The 25,983-nt window shown below is 36.7% G+C and overlaps 1 protein-coding gene across 2 annotated transcripts in view; it reads left to right on the top strand.

Annotated features, from left to right (window-relative positions):
* The window catches only part of LOC306876847 (histone deacetylase 4-like), a 220,599-nt gene that overhangs the window by 84,518 nt on the left and 110,098 nt on the right, over positions 1–25,983 (top strand). The window contains exon 1 of one of the 2 annotated variants that reach the window (XM_079428277.1): positions 20,812–20,943. The exons of the other annotated variant lie outside the window; for it this stretch is intronic. Within the exon in view, the coding sequence (XP_079284403.1) occupies positions 20,940–20,943 (4 nt within the window). The 5' untranslated portion in view covers positions 20,812–20,939. Of the gene's footprint in view, positions 1–20,811; positions 20,944–25,983 lie in introns of those variants that run through there. 2 annotated transcript variants of the gene reach the window in all.

Raw genomic sequence — 25,983 nt, 5'->3', positions numbered from 1 at the left:
GGGAAGTGCATCAGTAATATCGTTTACATGTCGAATTTCTTGAATGTCTGAGTGTCCTGAGCGCTGATGTCTATCTTATGTCTTATTTATGCTGTAGACGGCCTTTGCGTAGCCCTTGCGTGCGAGTTCATTCAAGCATGTTTGTCTGCGTCTGTGTGTCTGCTGAGAGCTTGAATCATCAGTGTGTTATTCTTACAGTCTGTAGTGGGTTGATGTGTGTGTGATAAAGCCTCTTAGACAGCACACATGACACACAAATACACATTCTGGTCAAGTAATGCTATAACCTTTTCATGCATTCGCACATAATTCGCTCGCTCGTACACACTCTTCCTCAGATGAGGGTTGTGAAAGCGCACTGGCTCTGACAAACGTGCCGGGCAGATCTCCTGCTATGAGGGCGGAAAATGAATTGAAGATGAAGATGAGCTGTTGGCGACTTGTTAAACGCCCACACCTCTGAGCTCCAAACCTGCCTTCTCCAAAAAAGCATGCAAATGCATCTGCTCTTTATAGGGATTTTATTCGATGCATTTTTGGAGAGGCTTTTTGCAGATTTATTGCTTAGACCCAGTGGAATGGAGTCAGATGCAAACCTGTGTCTCTTGCTTGTGAACGCGGTTTTTCAAAAATTTGGGTTATGTGTTTGTGTTACTATTAATTGTACTGTTAATACTAAAACAATACTGGTTGTGGAAGGAAGTAAACCAGGATTTGCACATTTTAGCCTCTTTTAATGAGGCTATTTGCTTATTTTACATACAGTATAAGAAGTATGTTGTACTGTATACAGTTTATTATATACATTTTATTGTTTGATTTATTTTTTATTATTGTGTTTATTATACATTAGAACATTTATGGCTTTCAAGTAATAATTTTATATTGGATCTGATTACTTTATTTATCTCCAGAAATTGCAAAATAAATAAATAATAATAAATCAATCAATCTTTTTCAATACTGCCTGTGATAATACTTGGTATCAGATCAAAAAGAAAATGAGTTTTTTTTTTACATCCCTAGTTTCAATCTATTCTACAGATTACTCTTAATCATCGCTGAAAATAATAATAATAATAATAATAAAAAAAAATCCATAAATAAGTAAATGATTAGTCTGAGATGTTGTTTTTGTGTGATTGCTGGTCGTCTGAGGAGGAGGAGGCTTTGAGAATGTGATTCACACAGGGGCTGATGAAGTTTATGAAGACAGATTTGTTTGCATATTAAGTAGCCTGACTGAGTGTGTGTCTCATTCAGAGGAGGCAGTAAGTGTGTGTAATGTAGTAGATAAGTCTGAAGCTCTCCCACACCACAACTGCTAAAGTCTGCTAAAGATGGTCGTGTAACTGCTGCCTACTTATGCTGAGCGATATGTTAAATATTCATCATAACTTTGATTTGAGCATTTGTGATGATTTAATACACTTTTATTGGGTTATTAAGTTTCTTAAAGGCAGCATCTTTTCAAAAAGTTTTAATGAATTGACTCATAACTCTTATTCGGTTGCATCATCACTCAAAAATGTTTACTGAAAACATGTCTTGATTATTGTTAGATGCATTTTTACTGTCTTTTACTTCTTGCTTTAGACTTTATTGAAGTCTATTTGGCAATAGTGGTTGTTTGATCCTCTAATTTGCTCTTTTAGAGCATATGCATAAAGTACCTATCAAGAAATAGATGAAATATAATCTGAAAGATGTGAAATATGGGAATATTGCATCCTCACACACTTCCCCTTCAGAGGTGTGTGTTTTGGGTTCAGGCCCTTGGGTGATGGGTTTGGAGAATCCGCCGGTTCTCCCAGACTCGTGTTTTATCACAGCGCTGTCTCTTTATTTAGAGCACTGAATTATAGATGAGCTCTTAAGAGGCAGAGAGACACAAACAGCTCTACAGATAAGAAGACACCAGGACAGAGCTGGGCTCCTGAATGGGTGTGACCCGTATGCTAATCAACCCAACACAGCCTTCTGATTCACTGCTTCTGTTGGATTTTCCCTCTTGTCATCTTGCATGACATACAGTATAACTTCTGGTTTGTAATTAAAGAATATCCATGCATCCATTCATCCACCCTTCTATCTATCTGTCACCTGTCCATCCATCCATCATCTAGCTGTTGTTTTATTTATCCACCCCTCCATCCATCCATCTATCACCTATCTATCCATCCACCTATCTGTCTATCTATCTATCTATCTATCTATCTATCTATCTATCTATCTATCTATCTATCTATCTATCTATCTATCTATCTATCCGTCCGTCCATCCATCGTTCTATCCGTCCGACTGTCAGTCCATCCATCCATCCATCCATCGGACTGTAAAGATTTTTACAATGCTACCAAAATTTCTATTTAAAAAATAGCGCTTTTCTATTTTTCCCCTGCAAAAATAAATGTACATTTTATTCATAACATTTCAATTTTTATTGGTTTTTTTAATTAAATAAATGCAAGTTTCTGTGAGCCTAAAATACTTTATTAAAAACCTTAATATCTAGTGTTGATCACTACAGTGTGCATGACTATAGTAACTGCTATATCAGGGCTTTAAAGTTATGCAGAGTTTTAAGGGATGAAGATGAAACTTGTGGCACATTGCAGCACTAATGTCATGTGCATAATGAAGATGTTTTTGAGAGTTATGGAGCGATCACGGTCACCTTGTCTCCTCTATAGGGACAGTTTCTTTGTGCGGCTGAAAGATTTGTTTGGCTTACGGTGCAATTCTCTTTCAGTTTCTCTCCCTATCCTTCCCTGTCCGCTTCTCCCTGAAGAACAGGGTCATTGCGCTGCTCCAACTCTCTCTCTCTCTCTCTCTCTCTCTCTCTCTCTCCCTCTCTTCTTTTTCTTTTCTCAGAACTGGCTGAGCTCCAGAGCAGCTGGAGTCCGGCCAGGTCAGTCCAGCACCGCTAAAGCCGAGAGGGCGGGATGGGCAGAGGCCGAGGGCGAGGGCGGAGCCTAACTGTTTCCTCGACAGATCTGCGCAATCCTAAAACAATTCAGCACAAGTTTTAGTGCTTACTATGAAACCTATATTGCATAGCGATTTCTCACTCTCTGCTGATTCAACACCAAAAAATGCATTTGTCCAAGACTCTTTTGCTGACACAAGTTTAGACTATTTATTATTGGAAGAGAGGTCAATTGACTCATGAAGTAGAGGTGGGTATGATCAAAATCTTGTTCGCTCCAAAATCATGGAGACCCTGTAGTTAGTAAGAATTTTTTCATTTAAGATTTAATTTAATTTAAGTCTTTTATGCTCTCCAGTGCTGCATTTATTCAAAAATAAAGTAAAAGACTAAGTTTGTGAAATATTTTTACACTTTAAAATACCTGTTTTCTGTTTCAATATATTTTAAAATGTAATATTCCTCTGATTCAAAGCTGAATTTTCAGCATTATTACTCAGTCTTCAGTGTGATCCTTCAGAAATCATAACATTTTTCTGATTTGCTACTTGAGAAACATTTATTATTATTGTTGTAGTTGTTGTTGTTGCTATTGTTTAATGCAGTTTGTGGTGTAATATTTTTGTTACACTTTTATTTTAAGATTTATTGCTGAATAAATAATTCAAAAGAATAGATTTCAAAAAGTAATCTCTTTTAAAATTGTGTTGAATGTCACTTTTGATCAATTTTATACACATGTATCCACACACACTGTCAATCGATTAAAAAACCCCCCACTTAATCACACATTTTTTTCTGAAATTAATCACGATTAATCCCACCTAACATTAAAGTTTTTAAATATAATTTTGTGTTGCAATGATTTCACCTTCAATCTTCAAATTAATGTAGAAACAACATAAAGACAGAATATTTGTAATATTTGTTTAATGGCATCTTTTTTATGACTTGAAGGCAAGTAAACCAAACACTTAAACACTAAATTCTCAATTAAATCTAGATGAATCCTTAAAGCTAAAAAAATATTGATTTCCTATTTTTTCTTTTGTTCTTTGATTAACAAACGTCACAGCAGCTGGGTTATTAGGTTATTTGGCTGCTATTACTTTAAGAGCTGCTGCTGCTGCTGAACGTGACGTGGATCTGACAAAATTGATAAGATGAGTGCGATTCAAAGCCATTTTCAGGTCCCTACAGCAGCTAATGAACTGAAAGTCATGCACATTCACAGAAAACAGCTTGCTTCCGGGTTGAAAATTAAGGTGGACTGCGCTTTATACAATATAGGTTTTGTCAAAGCAGCTTCACAGAGATAAACAGGAAAATACCAAAAAACATAACTATGGAGACAATTCGGATTCTGCCATAAAGCAGCTCTAAAAGACAATAGTGTCATTTTTTTTACCTCGAGCCGGTTCAGTGAAAAATCCAGCACTAAACGGAAGTCACTGTGAGCAGTCTTTTCAGCAGAATGCTCTGTAGGGTGTGAGAGGTAGATGGCAGAGGTTTAGGAGGAAGTCACCCGTGTACAGTACATGGGTTTTAGGAGGGAGGATGCTGGCTGGTCTAGGTGCCAGCCCTCACAGATGGTCATCATGCCTCCTGACTGGCCCTCTGAATGTGGCACCCCGTCCGCCCGTCTTGGCACCCGTGTCCAGGTCAGAGCTGCCAAGTGAAGCGGGCGGCAGGCAGTAGATGGCTATTCTGTCCGGACTTTGGTGTCTCATTCGTAGACTTTGCGCACACTCATCTACATCTGGTGTTGGTTCTAGAACTATCATCAATAGTTTGTCTGAAAGTATTAGCAATCTCTGTGGTGTAAAAGCAAGATTTATTATTTAATATTAATCTTTTATTATGAATAATTGATTAATTCAATAATTATTTTATTTATTTAATATAGTAAAGTAACGATCTGGGGGTGGGTGTAGAATATGCTTAATTGTCATAAAATTGTATTAATAAACATTTTTAATATACATTATTTTATTTAAGCAGAATATATATTAGTTTTGGAATGAAATAAACCAGGTTTTGTGATATTCATCCAAGCTGTCAATTAAACAGTTTGTTCTGTCTCTCTCTTTCTCTCATTTGTGTGAGCAGTTGGTTCCTCGTAATCAGAATGTAGCTGTCCAGATGTGTTGTGACTATGATGGTGTCCGTTCTACATAAACGCATCTATCAATCTCTGTGTATTCTGCTGCCGCTGATGGATTGACAGCTTGAGTGTTTTGATTGATTGACGGATGTATCATTCTGCAGCAGTCTAAGTCTGTGAGTCCAGCTGTCAGTCAAACTGACCGTAATGGCTTGTTAGAGAAGCATTGCGTAATGCTCTAAATGTTACCAGGACCAGAGCAGATCAATACGAGCCTCCATCCACCACACCATAGGCTTTTTCCAGCCACCCGTGATTTTCTGTCAATTCCTTCCCAAATCAAAGGTGAAGTGTGTTGTTTCTGCACTTCTAGTGTCACCAACTGGAATTGTAAAATAAATGACTTTGTAAACCGATTTCCCAAACATTACGCTGTTCTTCCAACAGATAGTCCCACTCTTCATGCCACTCGTTGAGCCGATGTTGCTATGTTGGGCCACTCAAACAAACAGCTGAAAAGTTGAAAGCCCCACAGTGTTTAGATTTTAGTGGGAACTCAACCTAGGTCCTACTTAAAGTTGTCTTTGCATATTATAGTCAACACAAAACAGCTATCGCAACCCATTTTACATCTGCAGTTTTGAGTTAAACAGGATATTTAAAGAAGAAAAAAATAATAATTCTAGAGTGCAGCATTAGTTTTAACGCTGAAAGAAAACGAGCTAAGGTGGAAGTTGCAAAACCTTTAATATTTGGCAACTGTTTTATGATTTAAAAATGTTAAACACCTGACAGTAATAACCAATGATGGAAAATACTATTTTTTGAGACGTTTTACATTTTCGACATATTAGGCATACAAATAAGAGTGAATATGTGCATATTTTTAAATATTACTTGCTGATAATTCAAAATTATAACTTTCGAAATAGAATTAGACCTAGAATTTCCTTTCATAGAATTGTCCTATTTTTGTTTTACTTTTAAAAAAAATGTTCAAGACATGATTATAGCATTGAAAACTAAAACTATTGTGTTTTCATATTGAAGTAGACAAAAAACAATGCATAATAATACATAAACAATACATAAATAAAAAAAATACAAATAGATTAAAAATGATCCAAATTTCAAGATGAAATTTTGAAAAAATTAGAAGACCTACAGTAGTTGAAATACATTTAAATTGATGAACTAAAATTATTTAAACAAAAAATTTAAAATAAATTAGTTGTATTTTGAAATGCAAAATGACTAAAACTTAAACTTAGTCAAGTGAAAACTGAAAATATAAAAACAAAAATTACTAAACTACTAGTAATATATAAACAGTACAATGCTGTGTGTATATATGTGTGTCTGTGTGTGTGTATATATATATATATATATATATATATATATATATATTATAGTATATTGATCTCTTTCTTTTGCTGAACACAAAAGAAGATATTTTGAAGAATGTTCAAATAGTATGAAAAAAATAAGGGGTTGGTTACCAGCATTCCTCAGAATGTCGTCTTTTGTGCTCAGTAGAAACGAGAAACTACAGGTTTGGAACAAGTGGAGGATGAGTAAATAATGACAGAATTTTCATTTTTGGGTGATCCCTTTAATTTTACCATGAGAAAGACACCCTTTTAACGTGAGCTGCTGGAATGGACTGATTGGTTCTGGTCGGGCTCCTGCCGTGTGCTTCTCCACGCATTACATGGACTGTAACGAGATGAGAGCAGGATATTAGATGGACTAATAGCAGGGAAATAGGTCTTTTACGGGAAGCAGTGTGGCCGTTATTGCATGGACTCGGCGAGAGAAAACAATCGTGCTGTAAGGTTACCCGCAGATACTCAGACCATGTGCTTCCCCACAACATGTTTTCAAACAGCCGTTATTTCCTGACGTCTGCTGAGGTCCAGCCTGACTTTTGATTTCCGGCTGAATGGACGATATTTTAACCCAGTTTATTGGCCTCCGTCTTGTTCTTGAAGAGCAATAGCTACATGCCCTGTAAATGGAAGGGATGCGTTTTACTGGATTGTGAGTTTTGTATGTGTTTGGGGGTGGAGTGTCGTGTCTAGACTGTATGCCGTTTGAGCAGGATGGTTTTGCACTCATTTTCCACACTCTGAGAAAGAGGGCATTTGACTATTGAAGCAAATGAGCCTGTAATACCTCTGTGCGATTGCAATTCAGGATGCTGGTCTTTGAAGATGAGCCCCATCCGTGAAGATTTAAAAGATAATTCTGAAAACCATGAAGCTTTATAGAAAAACAAATAAATACACGTGTGTGTGTGTGTGTGTGTGCGCGCGTGTGTTTTTGTGACACATGAGGACACATTGTATAATGACATGGGTATGACAGGTATTACAAGGAGAAGGTGATTTATGAGGACATTCTCAGTGTCCCCATAATTCAAAAGGCTTATAAATCATACAGAATGAGTTCGTTTGAGAAAGTAAAAATGCACAAAATTTCCTTTAAGGGGTAGGTTTAGGTGTAGAGTTGGTGTAGGGTGATAGAAAATAAGGTTTGTACAGTTTAAAAACAATAGAAGTCTATGGAAAGTCCCCACAATTCACAAAAACAAGCGCCTGTGTGTGTGTGTGTGTGTGTGTATAAGCATATAAGGATATTCTAGGCAATTGCGTGTTTTTAATTTTATTGCAACAGTTTGGACAGGGCCCTTTTCTAGTCTAACATGACAGTGTCTCTGTGTATAAGGAAAGGTTCAAAAAGAAATGATTGATTCAGTCAGTGTGGAAGAACTTGACTGGTCTGCGTAAAGCAAAGTCCTAATCTCAGCTGAACACCTCTGGTGTGACTTTAAATGCAGACCTTGAGCTGAAAACTCATGATTTGTACATGCACTATATGGACAAAAGTATTGGGACACCCCCTTCTTTAGAACAGAAAAAGGCACTTCCAAAACTGTGGCAACAAAGATGGAAGCATAATTCACGTATTTAAAAACTGTATTTCCATCTCTGTTGCAACAGTTTTGAAAGTGTCTAAAATGACTGAACCTATATACAAGTCATTGGTGTTTGGTGATGAGTTTTTGTCTGCATTTAAAGGTGTTAAGGGTGTTAGTTTGTCACCTTTTTCACTCCTGACGAGTTTGCACCCCTGATTATGTGATTAAATACTTTTTAGTTATTTTCCCAATAAATACAATTCTTATATTTAAACAACTTTTTTGACAGATTCCTAAAATATGTGTTTTCTCTTTATTATGACCGGTGGCCTAATAAATTAAGCACTGTATGTTTTCATAGCATTCAGTTGGCATGTTTGTTTGAAGGACATTGGGCAGAATGTGGAAGTTTTTTGTCAATTAAAAAAAATATATATTTTTTTTTAAAAATCTGATTAACTGATTAATCGAAAAAATAATCGGCCATCTAATCGATTAGCAAAATAATCGTTAGTTGCAGCCCTAATATATTTATATATACATAAATATACGCATGCATGCATACACACACACACACACACACACACACACACACACACACACACACGTTGGTTTTTGTGGTTTATGGGGACTCTCCATAGGCGTAATGGTTTTTATACTGAACAAACTGTGTGTGCTATTGCCCTACACCAACCCTACACCTAAACTTAGCCCTCACAGGAAACTTTGTGCATTTTTAGATTTTCAAAAAAACACCATTTGGTATGTTTATTAAGCCTTTTGAATTACGGGACATAGGCAGTGTCCTCATAAACCACCTTCATATTGTAATACCTCTGTCATACCCATGTCATTATACAAATTTGTGTCCTCATAAACCACATAAACATGCGCACACACACACACACACAATAACTTAGTTATAGATTTTTATTAGGGCTGTCAAAGTTAACGCGTTAATAATGCGTTAACGCAAATTCATTTTATGCAAATTCCCATATTCCCAGCTCGCGCACACAGGTTTCTCTCTCTCTCTCTCTCTCTCTGTGCGTCTGCTCTGTTCAGCGAGCGGCAGAAAGGAGCAGCACTTTCAGTTAAACACAGATATTATGTTGCTTCTCTAATTTTACATGCAAGTATAGCCGAAATCACAGGACAGCTATTGTCTTTGTCTTGTGTATTTGATTTCATCAGATGACGGCTGGGTTATCAGGATTTTAGTGCAGATTAACATCTTGGAAGGGAGAGCTTTTTATGTAGCCTTAATGGGTCCCGTTTCAATCACTGTTTCATATTAATTCCGTTGTCTGACAACAGAAACAGTAAAATATATCAATGAAAACTGTTTTATTGAGAATTTAGCTGCATCAAAATACAGTATGTGGGCACAGAGAGGCAAACAAATGTAATAATAAATAATAAATGTACATTTTGCATGTTCAGAAGAAGAGCTGCCCTGTCGTGCAAAAATGTTAACGGGTTTGTGTCAGTAAATTGCTCAGTGCAAAGAAAGAGAGGTAATGGGAAGCTGGTAGTTCTTTTTTCATGTGTCTAATAGATATGAACATGTTCTTTGAAAAACATCTATGACCTTTGGAACATGTCTAATCTTCATGCTCTATGTTGACTATGGCTTCAATAATAATAAAAATACATTTGCATAAAGCATCCATATTTGTCCATGCCCATATTGATTAGAGTATTAAAAACTTGAAAAGTATTAATTTAACGTACATTTTAGAACAAATAAAAATGTGCGATTAATCACAAGTTAACTCATGACAATCATATGATTAATCGCGATTAAATACTTAAATCGATTGACAGCCCTAATTTTTTATACAAGTAAGTGTTTATATAAATATATAAAATTCTCATTATTTTGATAAATTCGTGTTAATTTCTGTGTTTTTGGATAAATAGAAATAAATACAAATTAGAATAATTGTAATTATATATATATATATATATATATATATATATATATATTTATATATTCATGATTTAATAGAACAAGAAAGAAAAATACAAAGGGCCTCTGTTTGTTTGCAAGCTTTAGCGATTCTGTTTGGTGCCATTAAGATCTTGAAAAATCTGCAGAACAAAGCTGTTCTCGGATATGGTTCTTATCTCACAAATTAATCAGCATATTTCCGCACAAGACTTCTGACAGCTTCCATACTGCAAATGAATGGACATTTGGACAAACTCCAGTTGAAATGCCATCCATTCATTTAGCTCTTATTCAAGAATTCCGAGCTAAATGAGCTTTTTTTCCCCACACATTTCTGAAGAGGCTCGCAAAGTCCCTGCCCCTTGCATGTTTGTTTATTCAAGATTTTGCCTAATTTGATTATGCTTCCCGGCAGCACAGATCCCTTTAACACACTGTATACTTATCCACAGCGTAGGGTTAGTAAAAGGCTCTCCCACGATCCTGAGCACTTTACCAGCCTCACAACACAGAGCAGAAGACTTCACTTCATCTCTGCACTTGTTATGGCACCACGACCATCATTTGCTCCTCTTAATACGAGAGCCTTGTTTTTCTGCTTTTAAAAGCCTCCCTGCATCTGTGTACTTACTGTCTGTATTATTCATGCTCATACTGTACATCGTTCTACCTCACCCGCATCATTTCTGACAGCCGAGAGAGAGAGAGAGAGAGGATCTGAGCATCTCTGAAGCCTCTGGTCAAAGCCTGTGAGGTGATGCAGCCCGGCCAGGTCAGGGTCCGCAGGGGCCTGGAGCTCTTGAGTGGAGACACCAGTGGGCTAATGGAGCAGCACACCCACTCCCTCAGCTGCGAGAGGTAGAGTGAGTGTGATGAGCCTGAGGGACTGAGTAAATATGAATGAGCTCTTTCCTCCCACGTGCTTCTCGCAGCAGAAGCCATTGATGTTGTTTTGACATCCGAGTGTGAGAGAACAAAAGCAGCAGAGCCTGAGCAGACTGAAGAGGGCTGGGTTCTTCCAACGCACCGCACCATGAGTTTTACCCAACACGTGTCTTAACCAGCCGTGATACAATACAGCAGAACTCGACAGTGATTATGGGACAGAAATTAATGGGGGTAAAAATGTAGTGATATTTTAACAGCATATATAGCAATTCTGCTTGGGGCCGTGTAATGAAACAGAAATTAATGGGGCTAAAAATGTTTAATATTTGGCTTTTTGTGATTATTGCCATCAGCTGTTAAATGTTTCTGTTTGGCTGATAAGAGTAGTATTGCATTTGCTTTTTTGCTATAATAAATACAATGTCAAATGCTATAATATTTTTTTTCCATCTACTGTCAGCATTCAGTAAATATGCATTTTATTATTGAAGTTTTTGAATATCTATTGCAACAAAAAAAATATATATATATTTTCCTTTATTTTGTTAAGGACTTTGTTTGTGAAAAATACTATGATAGGTTACACAATCAAGAAGTTGCCTTCAAAATTAATCTGTTTTTACACCCATTAAAAAGTAAAATAAAAATAAACAAACATGTCGATTGCTAGTAAACTTTATTAAAAGTCAAAATAAGAAAGCTAACATTCTAAAGCAGTTTCTAAAATTCTATTTGACCCATAGTTAATTACACTGCTCTTCATATTTGCTACATGAAATCCATTACTTGTTTCTTACTCATTTTTGGGTGCTGATTCCAAAAATAGTGTCTGTTTCTCACAAAATATGCATTTTGTTGCATCTTTGCTTTCAATGACCATTTGTAAAATGAAAAAATCTTGTATTATGCCTTAATCTCAAGAAAAGCTGCCAAAAGTCATGGTTCCTTTCTTCCTCTGAAAGTCGTCTAGCCAATTTTTAACATTATGCTTTTTTTTTGTTGCAAATCAGCGTATTTTTATTTTTTCAAAATGATTAAAATAGAGGATACATTTTAATAAATTTATTAAATTTAAATATTTTATCTTAAAGAGTGACAACCTGTATTTTTTGTGTTTGGTTAAAATAACACACAGTCATGGCCAAAAATATCGGTACCCTTGCAATTCTCTCAGAAAATTGTTGCAGTTGCAAATGTTTTGGTGCTCACATGTTTATTATTTTTTGTTTGCATTGGAACAACACAAAAAAAAAAAGAAAAAAAGAAGAAAAGTCAAATCTGATACAATTCCACACACAACCCCAAAAATGCACTGGACAAAATTATTGGCACCCTTAACTTAATATTTGGTAGCACCCCCTTGTGTGTCCAGATTTTAGTCTGGTAATGCACATGAAAAAATCATTAAAAAATCAAAAAATTAGATTTGTGATTTGTCAGATGAGGTTCGCTGGCTTGATTTTACTCATATTTTATTCTGTGCTATCAGCCGTTTGTATCATAGCTCAGCTCTGAATGGGTTTAAGTAAATGTCTCAGGCATTACACATTACCATCGTTACACCAATGTTTCTTTTCTGGTTTGAAGGGAGCACTATTAACGCTGGCGTATGAAACAGATGGAGACTGTGGCCTCACGTGTTTGATTGTAATGAAACGCTGTTATATCTCTCTTTCTGCTCTGTGAGTTTGCAGCTGGACAGTTTCACACACACCAAGGCAGGATTATAAATAGCGTAAATCAATAATAAATGACACCGTATTTCACATATTTGGAGTTGGGCTTCAGTGCCCTAAGGGGAATGGATGAAAATATAATTCTTGCAGTCTTTCTCGCTCTCTCTCTCTCTCTCTTTCTCTCTCTCTCTGTATTTCAGGTCTGTCATTTCCCCCTGAGTACAGCGAGGTTTCTTGTTTATACTATAGCATCCATCTTTTATTTATTTCCCTCATATGTTTGGCTGGCTGCAGATTTCTCCATTCAGAGCTGATCATTAGAGGAACTGCATTATTTACCATTCTGGCCCGCATCACTGAAAGGAGGAGAGCAATGGGGAGAGAGAGGGTGTCCTATATCCATAAGCCCATTTTAGCACATTAAAGTGGCACAGAGGAGTAAGTGACAGTATCTCCAACAGAGATCTACAGTTGTTATTTTTTTATGACTGATTTATGAATGATTGTTTTAATGTTTGAGTGCTCAATAACCCATGTGCAATACCCTGATTTTCTTTTCTTTTGCTTTTTGACACATTGACCACTAAACAACTATTAGACTATAATGCAATACTATAATGCATAAGGGGAAGTCGTGGCCTAATGGTTAGAGAGTTGGACTCGTGATCCAAAGGTTGCGGGTTCGAGTCTCGGGCCGGCAGGGATTGTAGGTGGGGGGAGTGAATGTCCAGCGCTCTCTCCACCCTCAATACCACGACTGAGGTGCCCTTGAGCAAGGCACCGAACCCCCAACTGCTCCCCGGGCGCCGCAGCATAAATGGCTGCCCACTGCTCCGGGTGTTTGTTCACAGTGTGTGTGTGTGTGTGTGTTCACTGCTGTGTGTGTGCACGTTGGATGGGTTAAATGCAGAGCACGAATTCCGAGTATGGGTCACCATACTTGGCTGAATGTCACTTCACTTCACTTCACTTATATTTGCATAAATAATAGTAAGAATAATATTAATGATGATGATTTATATATTTATATATAATATATATAATTGATCATATTTATAATTTTTTCCCAAAAATATTTGTATATACATTTATTTATCATTAATTATATACATTTATATAGTTTTTGTTACTGTAAATATAAATAAATGATTTAAAAATATATTTTGTTTTTGCTTTTTGACACATTGATCACTAAACAATCATACTTACACTATAATGCAAAAAATATATATATTATTGTTGTTGTAAGTTATTTAAAGGAGTCATGTGATGCGTTTTCCTTTCTCTTTGGAGTGTTACAAGCTGTTAATGCGTAGATAAGATCCCTAAAGTTGCAAAGACTAAAGTCTCAAACCCAAAGAGATATTCTTTATTAAAGTTAAGACTTGTCGACGCCCTCCTAAAATGGCTCATTCAAACACGCCCCCACATGTCTACATCACTGTGTGGGAAGATTTGCAAAACACCGCCCAAAAGTATAGGCAAAGAAAGAGGGCGTGATTTTTATTCTCGCTGTGGTATTGTTGCTGCCGCCGGCGCCATGTCCTGGAGACTCTGTGTTTCGTTATGAAAGCAAACTACTTTGTTTGGGCTTCCAAAAGAGGACTCAACTAGAAATCAGTGGTTAAAGGTGCGATAGGAGATCTCGGAAAATGCTAACTTTAGCCTGATAGCACTGAAAGCAAACGTCCCACCCTCCCTGCAATCGCCATCCAAAGCCACGCCCCCTGAACGCATATACGCTCAAAGAGCAGAATACCAAGCGTTTTGATTGGATGAACATTTCTTGTTCCTACACCTTCCACAGAATATATAAATACACATAAATACATTTAGACCACTTAACTTAATGATTGCTGTCAGGATGTGAAGAGACCGTCAACCAGAATAACAAAAAATGTTTCTGAAGACAATCACCTATTGTACCTTTAAGTTGTATTTACAACACTGTTCCAGAACAGTTCAAGCCAAATATTCGAGTGTGTGCAGCGCATTTTACGGAGGACTGTTTCCTGAACCTGGGAGAGTAGCCTACAATGCTAGCTGTGCACAAAGGCTGTTTCTATAAAGTGGGGCAATTCCAACTTAGCAAGGATGGTCTGATGCTTCTGACTCACAGCCTATGAGTATGTTTTCATAGAATTTTCCAGCAGTGCAGAGTAGTGCTTGTTGTTTGTCATCTCTCTGATCACAAATGCAGACATGGTAATGTTTACGCGGCACAATGCAACGCAATGCGTAAAAAGACAGTATAAGTCATTATAACAAGTAATTATGTCCCCACTGGATGCAATAAATGCCTTGTTTATAATGGGTTTTGCTGTTTTAGTCTCGTCGCGCCGGGACACCGCATCACAATACGGTGAATGGCATGACATTTCCGTCACACTCTTGAGGTATTCGGGCCAATCACAATGCACTGGATAGCTGGCCAATCAGAGCAGACCTTGCTTCTCAGAATGATGAGCTTTGAAAAAATCGATGCATTTCAGAAAGTTGGAGCATAGAGGAGCAACAATAATGTACAGTAGGTATAATATAATGTGTTTTTTGGACCTTAAACCACATTGCATAACACCAAATACACAACATAATGTTCTTTTTAGCAACGTCATGTGACCCCTTTAATAATAAATGTAAAAAATAAAGGTTTGTTGTTGTTGTTATATGTAGTGCATATTTGTATTTTGCATAATGTGTGAAGTCAAAAAGCAAAAGTAATAATATTTGTGTTTGTAAGTTAACCTATTATTATAATATATTATAATATAATATAATATATTAGATCATATATGTTATATTATTCATTCTGACATTTTGTCATAAAATGTGGTAAATAGGGCTGCACGATTTGGTAGAAAAATCTTACTTTTGTGCTTTTTCTGATTAAAATTTTGCCCAATTTGAACAATTTTGCCAATATTGTGCAATTATCATCATGGCAATAATAAGAACAACAATGATAAATAATAATAATAACAATAATGAGAATGATGATAATAATAACAACAGTCAATAGTCTCTAAAGACTCTCAAGTGTTCTTTCAGGAACACCATTATAAGGTTTTGAGTGTTTTTTTTTAATACAGAATATGCTATTTTAGGCATCTTCAAAAGGCTGATTCTCGAATCATCTCCAATTGGTGCTTTAGTGTTCTGTTTTTTATTATTATTTTTCAAGTGTCTTTTCATTCTTACGGTGTAGTGGAAATCCAGCGACATTTCCGCCCACCTCCACACATCCTGGTAATTTTTCCCCCGTCTTCCACTGACTTTTAAATGCTTTCTATTTCTGCCCTGTTTATCAGAGCAGATCTGTTGTTCAAACTAAAATAATCCAGGCAGGAGTTTGTATCCGGGAGCTTTCCGAGCCATCATGGGCTGTAAAGCTGTCATGGAAAAGGCCTTCCCACTCACGACTTCATGATTCGGGGAGCAGGAGCTGCTTTGCATGAGCTTTGCCTCACTTTTTGGCCGAGATCCATGTGTATGAAGCCCAGGTGTTTTTTCAATGGCCACTTTTGTTGTTGATCAAAGTAGCTCCCTGACATCACAGCTAGAACTCTTGACTCTTACTCGTTCCCACCTGAGCTTTACACACAAGCTATTTTCGTCCACGGCTGTGTGTTTACATGCCTGTTATCTCTCGAATCAGTTTGTAGCAGAGATGTGTTTGCGTCATGGCCTCTTATGTTCTGATCATTCAGGTCCAACTAGATTTTGACATTTCCTGTAGAAAATGTGAGTTCTGGTTGCCTTTTGCTAAACTCACTAGTTTTGTTACCCCAGATATTTGCTTTGCTTTGTTTATTAGCACGTTGTCATGCAGTTGCTTTTAGCCTTTTTCGTAATTTTACTATAGAGGTTGCATTAATGTAATTCATAATTTGGTCCTAACTGTGTACATGCTTAACAAGCACAAAATAAGCAAGTAATAACTTGCAGTTCAGTAAGTGAGTCTGATTCAGAACTTATTTTTAATTTACTTAAAATACCCAGTTCATTAATTCATTCAGTAATGGGACTACACTGGTCATACTGTATATTTTGATTCACCAAAAAGAATCAGTTCTTAAGAATCATTGTCTCTGGAATCAAACACTGGTTAAACTGTATGTTTTTTTTGTTTGTTTGTTTGCTAAATATAATAATTTTTTAAGAATCTTCCTGGATAGGTTTGTACAATTTTATTGTATTTATTTTTGTTATTTATTTATTCATTTATTTATTTTTTCCCCTTGGTTGGAATACATGTTTTTGGTTCATCAAAAAAAGTATTTATTTATTTGTTTATTTGTTGCGAAAAAAAATAATCCAAGGAACTTCTGGTCCAAAAAGTTAAAAAGCCTTTATTTACATTCATTCATTAATTTTTTCTGGCCATCTAAACTTTAAAAACTCTGCACACTGATGCATTTCGATGTGTTTAATCAGCAAGTAGCGCTTCAAGATGTCTCCTGTGATTTATTTATTTATGTATTTTTGAATGCCTTAAACTGCACTAATTGGGCTGTATGTTTCTTTTTTTTTTTTTTTTTTTTTTCAAGAATATTAAGAATTATTCTTCTGGAAACAAAGAGTACTTGTTGGGCTGTATGTTCATCTTTTTGTTTTTTAATCAAATTGCACTGGCTGGATTGTATGTTTTTGATTCACTAAAAAGAATCAGTTCTTAAGAATCATTCTCTTTAGAATCAAATTGCACTGGTTGGACTGTATGGTTGTGGCTAGAAGGGATACAGCTCGGACCGGAAATGGACAATGAAATTAATTTTCTACCTATTAGATTGTGTTTTATTAACATCTACACCTACCCCAACCCTAAACCTACCCCTTACAATAATGAAAAAATAGTCATTATTGTTGTGTACAGTGTGAGAAAAATTATGCTGTATTGATGTGCGCATGCCCAGTAGCGCCATATACGTATCCCTTCTGGCCTTTACCGTCCTGTATGGTTTTGTTTAACAAAAAAGAATCAGTTCTTAAGAATCATTCTTTGTCGAATTTAACTAGACTGTTTGGACTGTACAAAAAGAATCAGTTTATATGAATCTTTTTTTTGTCGTTGATCAAACTGCACTGGTTAGGCTTTGTTTTTGTTTCACTAAAAATAATCAGTTCTTAAGAGTCATTCTTTCTTGAATAAATCTAGACTGGCTGGGCTAAATGTCTTAATTTCCCTAAAAAGATTCAGCTCATATTTCCTGCATGAGCAAAAGTCAAATTAATACATCAACAAAAATAACTGTTTTGTGATTCTGTACTGTTACTGTGCCATAAGCTTTACCGCCAATCCCTAATTTATACTACACTGTCCCTTGCGCTAAAGTGCTCTGACTAATCTGAAGAAGAGGGAATGTTGATTATATTACATGTTTTGTGATGTGGAAAAGATTTATCTTAGTGCGTGTTTGTTTATGTGAGTTGGGATTGTGTTCTCTCCCTATTTTGGGCTGAGCTGAGTTTTAATGCTCCAGGCTCTTTGTAAAGGATCCAGCAGCACTTCGTTTGGGTGTTGGCCGTGTGGTATTGTTTGCTTGGCGTCGCTGTATGAAAGGGATCTGTAGGATAAATATTTCAGCGCTCTTTCTCTCCCTGTCTCTTGGTCTTTCTGTGCCCGTATCTGTACACACTGTGTATTGATTAACATTGAGCCCAAGTAAATGTGCCATTGATTTTCTGCTTTGTTAAGCACCAGGCTTTACCAACGTGACCTGTCAGGCAGGCTATCCCGTGAAGATGGACCTCCTCTTCACTTCTTTCGAGCCTTTTGGAAACACACAGTCTTCCAAAAAGATAAGAGTGTTCATGGACGGGGCGTGTGTGGTGTCACATGATGGAGTCTGCCGCTCAAAATCGCGACGACGCTCCATCCATCACGCCTCCTAATGTTCTCATTTGTGATTTTTCTGAAGCACCTCGCTCTCCAGCTTTCTTATTACCTTCAATTATTCAAAGACGAAAGAGCTAATCATGCGTGGTGTTTTTTCTTCCCAAAAATGGCGACCCAAGTCCTTCCAGATTAATTAGGTGACAAACCAACTAGGATACTCATGCCAAATATGTCATTACGTTATTATATTAGCTCTCTGCTTGTGTTTGTTTTTTGTCGTGGTTATAGCGATTGCGAAATAAATAGCTTAAGGTTTGAAGAGTTATGGGATTTCCCTGAACAATGTGCTGGAGAAGATCGATGGCTGCATGCAGCGTTTGAGCTCATGATCATCAAGATATTCCTGTCCGATGAGTCAATCGATCAATAAAATGAAAGACTCGAGAGGAACTGCAAATGAGCTCTGGATGAAGCCTGCTGGGAATGGGAATGTTAAATGAGAAGTCAGATGAGATGTGTTCACACTGCTTTTTCCCATTCCTAGTCTCATAAATAGCTTTTTAAAGGGATACTCAACAATGAAACTTGCTATTTCAGACCACTATGACTTACATTCAGATGTTCTATAGAGCACAACAGTAGAATTTAGAAAGTAAAAATCATTAAACATGTTTTACTTGTAAATAGCAATAATGTATAAACAGACGTCTATTTTTTGTTGTGAATTTCTTAGTGCTGTTAAACGATTAATCGCGATTAATCGCATGCAAAATAAGTTTTTGTTTACATAATTTACAGTATGTGTGTGTACTGTGTATATTTATTATGTATATAAATACACACACACACAGTATATATTTGAAAAATATTTACATGTATATTTATTTTCTTATATATTATATATAAGTATATTTAATATATAAACAACAATTATCTTAAGTACATACATGCATGTGTTTGTTTATATATACATAATAAATATACACAGTACACACACATATATTATGGAAACAAAAACTTATTTTGGATGTGATTAATCGTTTTACAGCACTAGAATTTCTACATATTCTATGTACATATTTTCAGCAGTAAGATCCTATAGAGCGCAACGATAGAATCTGTAAAGTAAAAATCTTATAAAGTATATCTTCACATTTGTAAAGTAAAAATTTATTAGCGAAAGAGAAATCAGAGAAATTATTTTAGCAACAAAGTATAAACTTCTCACGACAGACCTACCATGAGCTCAGTTTTTTTATAATACACACACACATGTTTGTTTTTGTGAATTGTGGGGACATCCCATAGGCGTAATGGTTTTTCTACTGGAGAAACGTATTTTCTATCGCCCTACACCTAAACCTACGCCTTCCAGGAAACTGTGCATTTTTACTTTCTCAAAAAAAAATCAATCTGTATGATTTATAAGCCTTTTGAAAAATGGGGACATGGGGTAATGTCCTCATAAGTCACCTTCTTGTAATACCTGTGTCATACCCATGTCATTATACAAATTTGTGTCCTCATCTGTCACAAAAACGCGTGCACACACACACACACACACACACACACACATGCCTAATGCTATTCTTAGTGCAAATAGCCGCTGCCAATTTACTTTGTTCAAACTGGTGGAAAATCTGCTAAAAGTATTTTTAATGTGAGCACTACTGTATATTTTTGACAGTTTTGCAATAAACTTAAGATTTTACTTTCTAAATTACTTCAGTGATAACGTATAAACTTCTCAGGACAGCACATGAGCTCTGAGGTAGAAGCCATTCTGTAATTGTTTTTTTTTTACTGTTGGAAAGAAAATTACTGCCAAAAACCATTTCAATGTGAACTCTACAATTTGTTTTTGAAAGTTTGGCTATAAACCTAAGTCTTCATTTGAATTCCTTTAAAATTTTAATAAATAATAACCTAACTAATTTTATTTGACTTTTTTGACTTGCATTCTAAAAACTTACACTTGACAGTATTTTTAAAATTATAACATTATTTCCGATTCCCTCATGTTTTCCACAATGCTTATGTGTTGAGTAGTTCATTTACTCAATGAATTACGATATTAAACACCTTTTTCCCCCCAGATCAAACACCTTTTCCTTTGAACCACATGTAATGTTGTGATTCACCTCAAAGCTTGCTGGTTTGTTTTAGAGCTCTTTATTTCAGATTTTTAGTTTTTTAGAGAAAATGAATGGGAAAAATACTTCCCCAACTAAAGCTGTTAAAAAGTGGGTGGTCACCGTTCCGCTCTATGTAAACAGCAGAGTAGTGTGCTAATGAGAGAGAGGGAGAAGGGAGTCTTGGAGCTTCTGTGAATCTGCGCCGTGTTCCAGGAAACTACAGCAGTGCACATAAACACTCAGCATGCCTGCAACGGCTCTGTGATGTCACCAGCTGAGAGGAAGGGCGGGAGAGAGAGAGAGAGAGGGGAGGGGCAAAGGGTGACCGAGTGAGATACAGACACAGCCGGAGGGAAGAGAGTCAGTGAGAGCGAGACGGGGAATGTGAAAGACCGAGAGAGCCACACTCAGCGCTGTTAGAGGCATCGTGTTTCCCGAGAGTCGTAACCCCTCCGGCTCGCTGTCTGCCGTCTCCCTGCTCTGGACTTGAGGGGCTGATGGGTAAGCGCTGTTTCTGTACGGGCTGTTCTGAGAGAGGGAGGTTGAGTAGGCGGACGGACGGACGGGTGTGTAAAGACTATGGCTTTATTGCGTGGTGCTGAGATACGCTGACACTCTGGCGTGGGTGTGTGTGTACACGCACGCTGCATCCTTGAACGCGCTCTAGTGAGTGATGAGAGCTTTTCAATGCACTTTATTGTCAGTCCTTCACTGTATTGTGTGTGTGTGTGTGTGTGTGTGTGAGAGGTGTTCCGCTTGGCTGTGTTTGTGGCGCAGGGTCTCTGTCCTGGACAAGCTGTCTGGTGAGGATGGAAAGTAGGGTTGGGCGGTGTGTCGTTGGATGTGTCGGCCGGTAGAGATCCTGCTGTACCGTTTATACCACGGTAGATGCGTCCAGGACTGCGTTACGTTCTTTATGCGTGAGAGCGGAAAAGAAACATGGATTAATGCTAAATGCAGAGCGGGACGTGTCCCGAACAAGTCAAGACGAGGAACTTGTTATTAAAAGGTGTTTGGCATCACAAAGTGCAGATTAGTTGTTTACGGTTGCCGAGGAACATCTTAACTTGCCGCATTAATATGGAATTGAACTGATGAGGTCACATGTGAACATTTGTTGGCTGCTTTACAACGGCTCCGAATGTGGTTCATCCAATCAGAGCTAAGAGCCAAAACGTTGAGAATTTTTATTTAATGAAACGTTTTTATTTAAATGTATTATTTTATCATGAATAATCTAAACTTCTTGGATTAGGATAATCAGAAATATGAACTTTTTTTTTGTATGTATTTATTTACTGTTTTGATGAATTTACAGTAACCAGTGTTATTCTTAACTAATACTAAAACTATTTTTGATTTTTGAGAAATATGTGATGAGATGAAAAACTTATTTAGCTCTGTGACTTATTAATGAAAACAGTTCTAAGTTTAAGTTGAAGTACTAAAATGGCTACAACTAAAATAATGAGTTAAAACTAAATAGAAATATTATAAATAAATGCAAATTCTAATATAAAGAGGACAAGAGCACATATCAGAATGGAAAAAAAATAATAAATAAAAATAAAGCTATTTCAAGACATTAATAAATACTACCATATTATATAAATAATACCAAAGTCTCTTTAAGACAAGTCATGTCACTCGGCGGCCGTCTTTGAAACGCATCTTGGGCATCCAAGTGCAGCTCCTATCACTTTGTATGAGGCAACATCAAATTCACCAAAACTGTTCACTAAGCTTACGATTAAATTTCATATTTGAAATCATCAGTGATATCGGACAAAAACTGTGTCATAAATGTTATTTCTTTTGCTCAAATAGCGTTATAAAAAGCTTATTTCTCAGGCTAGATCAGCCAGTGCGCATGTGCAGTCCTGAGCGCGCGTCTCAAGAGCACTGACTGTTTCTACAGCAACCGGGACTTCTAACGGCAGCTGTAGTGATGCGCTGACTTTACCGATTATCGATTGGCTCTTTCATTCAGAAGGTGGGGCTTCCTGAGATTGAGTGGCCATATTAAGTGTTGCATTTTTCCCCATTCAAAACTATACGAGTGACATGTATTTTTTTTTTTTTAATTTAAAAAATTGGAAAAATTAACAATAAAATGAAAACTGAAACTATAAAAGTAAGTGTTTTTTTCAAAACAAAGGAATGCTGAAATAGTGTAGAAATATATTAAAAACGCAAATAAAAATTACAAAAGAACATAAAACTGCTAATACTTTAAAACAAATAATTGAAAAAATAAAACATTTGAAACATTAAGAAATACTAAAATACCATATAAATGATGCAACCTGTTTAAATATCAACAAGTAAAAAAAGACAAAATTACATAACTAAGACTTTAAAATGAAAAACAATTATTAAAATTAATACTAAAAATATAAAAATAAAAGCTACTTCAAAATATTAATGAATATCTATAATAATAATAATAATACTAAATTAACACTTATTGTGTAACATATTATATAACATTTCTAAATTTAAAACTTATATCATGCTATATGGTCATATCGTATTTTGTGAGAGACTTTGAAGAAAGAGAGATTTGCAAGATTTTGTTATTTTAGTGTCTCACTATCCTTATTGTGTCATTGTAAAAAAGTTGTCATGAATGTGTTGGCCAGTGTGTGCACAGCCCCTCTCACACACACACACACACACACACACACACACACACACACACACAGACTCACACTCACACACTCTTAGTCATCCAGGAGCCCGCAGTGTCCTATCTCAGTGCCACATTCACATTTCAATGGGCATTGCTCACCCCTGCTCTCTCTCCTCTGCCTATTAAAAGCGCATGTGACCATCGGCCGGTGGCTTCACAGAGCAGCCCAGCATGCAGCACTGTTTTCATTCATGTCCAGTATGTCAGTCTCATTTTTCTTTCCACTTTTCTGAAGTTTTAATGAGGAAAAGCTTTCATTCGAACCATCTGCTGAGAGGTCTACCCTTCCATCAGTCTCATGTATAGACATTACCGACAAAAGGTTTGCCATCAAAAATCTAAATCTAATTGACATGAAAATTGACCAATGACAGTTTTGTTTTACATGTCATTTAGGGGTGCGTTTACTTGTATTCGTTGATCTGATATTGCTGTTTTTTACTATTTATTGTTATATTGGTTCAGCTTTTTACTGTTTAGTCCTTTTTTTATTCCATTTCAGAGTGAATACAGACATATCGATATAATGAATATCAACAAAGTGATGAAAGATGTTTCTATGAAAGAAGATATGTATTGCTTTGTTATCCGCCTGCTCTAAGCAGGACATTCATATTATCAATGTCATGGACTGGAAGCACAAGTTAATCCTAATCCAGCTGTGCCGAGTCAAGCCGCTGCTCTGCTAGGGGACCCGAGGATATAAATAGCTCCAGCTGCTGGTCGCTCCCACTATTGGAGGGAAATGCCTGGAGCGGCTTGTTAGAGGTGGAGTCTAGATGAGGGCGAGAGACCTTGACTCGCAGTGAGTGAGAGAGAGAACGATCTGATAAAAGCTCTTGTCTGTATTTCTTATGAAGGGCTTACTGATATAGCTCAGTTGTGCTATCTGCCAGCAATTGATCAGGACTTTAGTTTTTAGAAGTTTTTATATTTACATTTTTTTTTATGGTATTTGATATGTAATTGCTCTACTACAGTGACATAAAAGGGTGTGTGTGTGGATTAGTCGATCTTTTAGGTTAGGCTATTTCATTCAAGTCAATATAAGCAATTATTCTATGTCTAGCATTCTTTTACATTGCTGAGCATAGCAAATAAATTGGTTGCAAAACAGTATCCACTCACATGTTTAACTTTGTCTGCTTCACTGGAAAAAAAAAGTTGAGAACTCAAAAATCTGCTGAAGCTGGTTGCCTTAAAATTTTAAATTGGCTCAACTTTTTTTTTTTTTAACAGTGTTGTTACGGTCTGTTACATGATTAAAAAAAAAAAAAATGTCACATTACTAAATGCAATAGCCTGTATGAGATAGCCCACGATCACTAGATTTTTATACAGTTGTTACTATAACAATTTTGTAAATGGTGATCTGCAACAAAATATTGATAATGTGGAAGTTACTGTCTTTTGCCTCGGTGTGACTTCTCTCTTTTTGCAGATAATGCATAGGCAGAGTACATTAACTTCAAAATAGGGGTAAAAATCAAGTTTGAGCTCACAATTTTTTAATGTAGATCATTTTCATTACTAAAACATCTAATTGCCTAATTTCCAGTGTCCTACCTATAATTAATTTGGCTGGACAAGTTAAAAACTTTAAAGTCATTTTTCTCAGTTTCACACTGTAGCGAGTTAAGGTCTTTTGCGTGTAAGGCAGTATATATATGTATATGTGCTGTATGTATGTGTATATATATATATATATCCAAACCCACATGGCCCTGTGTGAAAAAGTGTTTGCCCCCCCCTGTTAAAACATAACTGTGGTTTATCACACCTGAGTTCAGTTTCTCTAGCCACACCCAGGCCTGATTACTGCCACACCTGTTCGCAATCAAGAAATCACTTAAATAGGACCTGCCTGACAAAGTGAAGTAGACCAAAAGATCCTCAAAAGCTACACATCATGTTGAGGTCCAAAGAAATTCAGGAACAAATGAGAAAGAAAGATTGAGATCTATCAGTCTGGAAAAGGTTATAAAGCCATTTCTAAAGCTTTGCGACTCCAGCGAACCACAGTGAGAGCCATTATCCACAAATGGAGAAAACATGGAACAGTGGTGAACCTTCCCAGGAGTGGCCAGCTGACCAAAATTACCCCAAGAGCGCAGCGACGACTCATCCAAGAGGTCACAAAAGACCCCACAACAACATCTAAAGAACTGCAGGCCTCACTTGCCTCAGTTAAGGTCAGTGTTCATGACTCCACCATAAGAAAGAGACTGGGCAAAAATGGCCTGCATGGCAGAGTTCCAAGACGAAAACCACTGCTGAGCAAAAAGAACATAAAGGCTCGTCTCAGTTTTGCCAGAAAACATCTTGATGATCTCCAAGAATTTTGGGAAAATACTCTGTGGACTGACGAGACAAAAGTTGAACTTTTTGGAAGGTGTGTGTCCCATTACATCTGGCGTAAAAGTAACACAGCATTTCAGAAAAAGAACATCATACCAACAGTAAAATATGGTGGTGGTCGTGTGATGGTCTGGGGCTGTTTTGCTGCTTCAGGACCTGGAAGACTTGCTGTGATAAATGGAACCATGAATTCAGCTTTCTACCAAAAAATCCTGAAGGACAATGTCCGGCCATCTGTTCGTGACCTCAAGCTGAAGCAAACTTGGGTTCTGCAGCAGGACAATGATCCAAAACACACCAGCAAATCCACCTCTGAATGGCTGAAGAAAAACAAGATGAAGACTTTGGAGTGGCCTAGTCAAAGTCCTGACCTGAATCCTATTGAGATGCTGTGGCATGACCTTAAAAAGGCAGTTCATGCTCGAAAACCCTCAAATGTGGCTCAATTACAACAATTCTGCCAAGATGAGTGGGCCAAAATTCCTCCACAG

The sequence above is a fragment of the Barbus barbus genome (assembly GCF_936440315.1).
Source record: "Barbus barbus genome assembly, chromosome: 11".
In the NCBI taxonomy this organism is placed as follows: domain Eukaryota; kingdom Metazoa; phylum Chordata; class Actinopteri; order Cypriniformes; family Cyprinidae; genus Barbus; species Barbus barbus.
The sequence above is the reverse complement of the archived record's forward strand: the minus strand, read 5'-3'. Positions and strand labels throughout refer to the sequence as shown.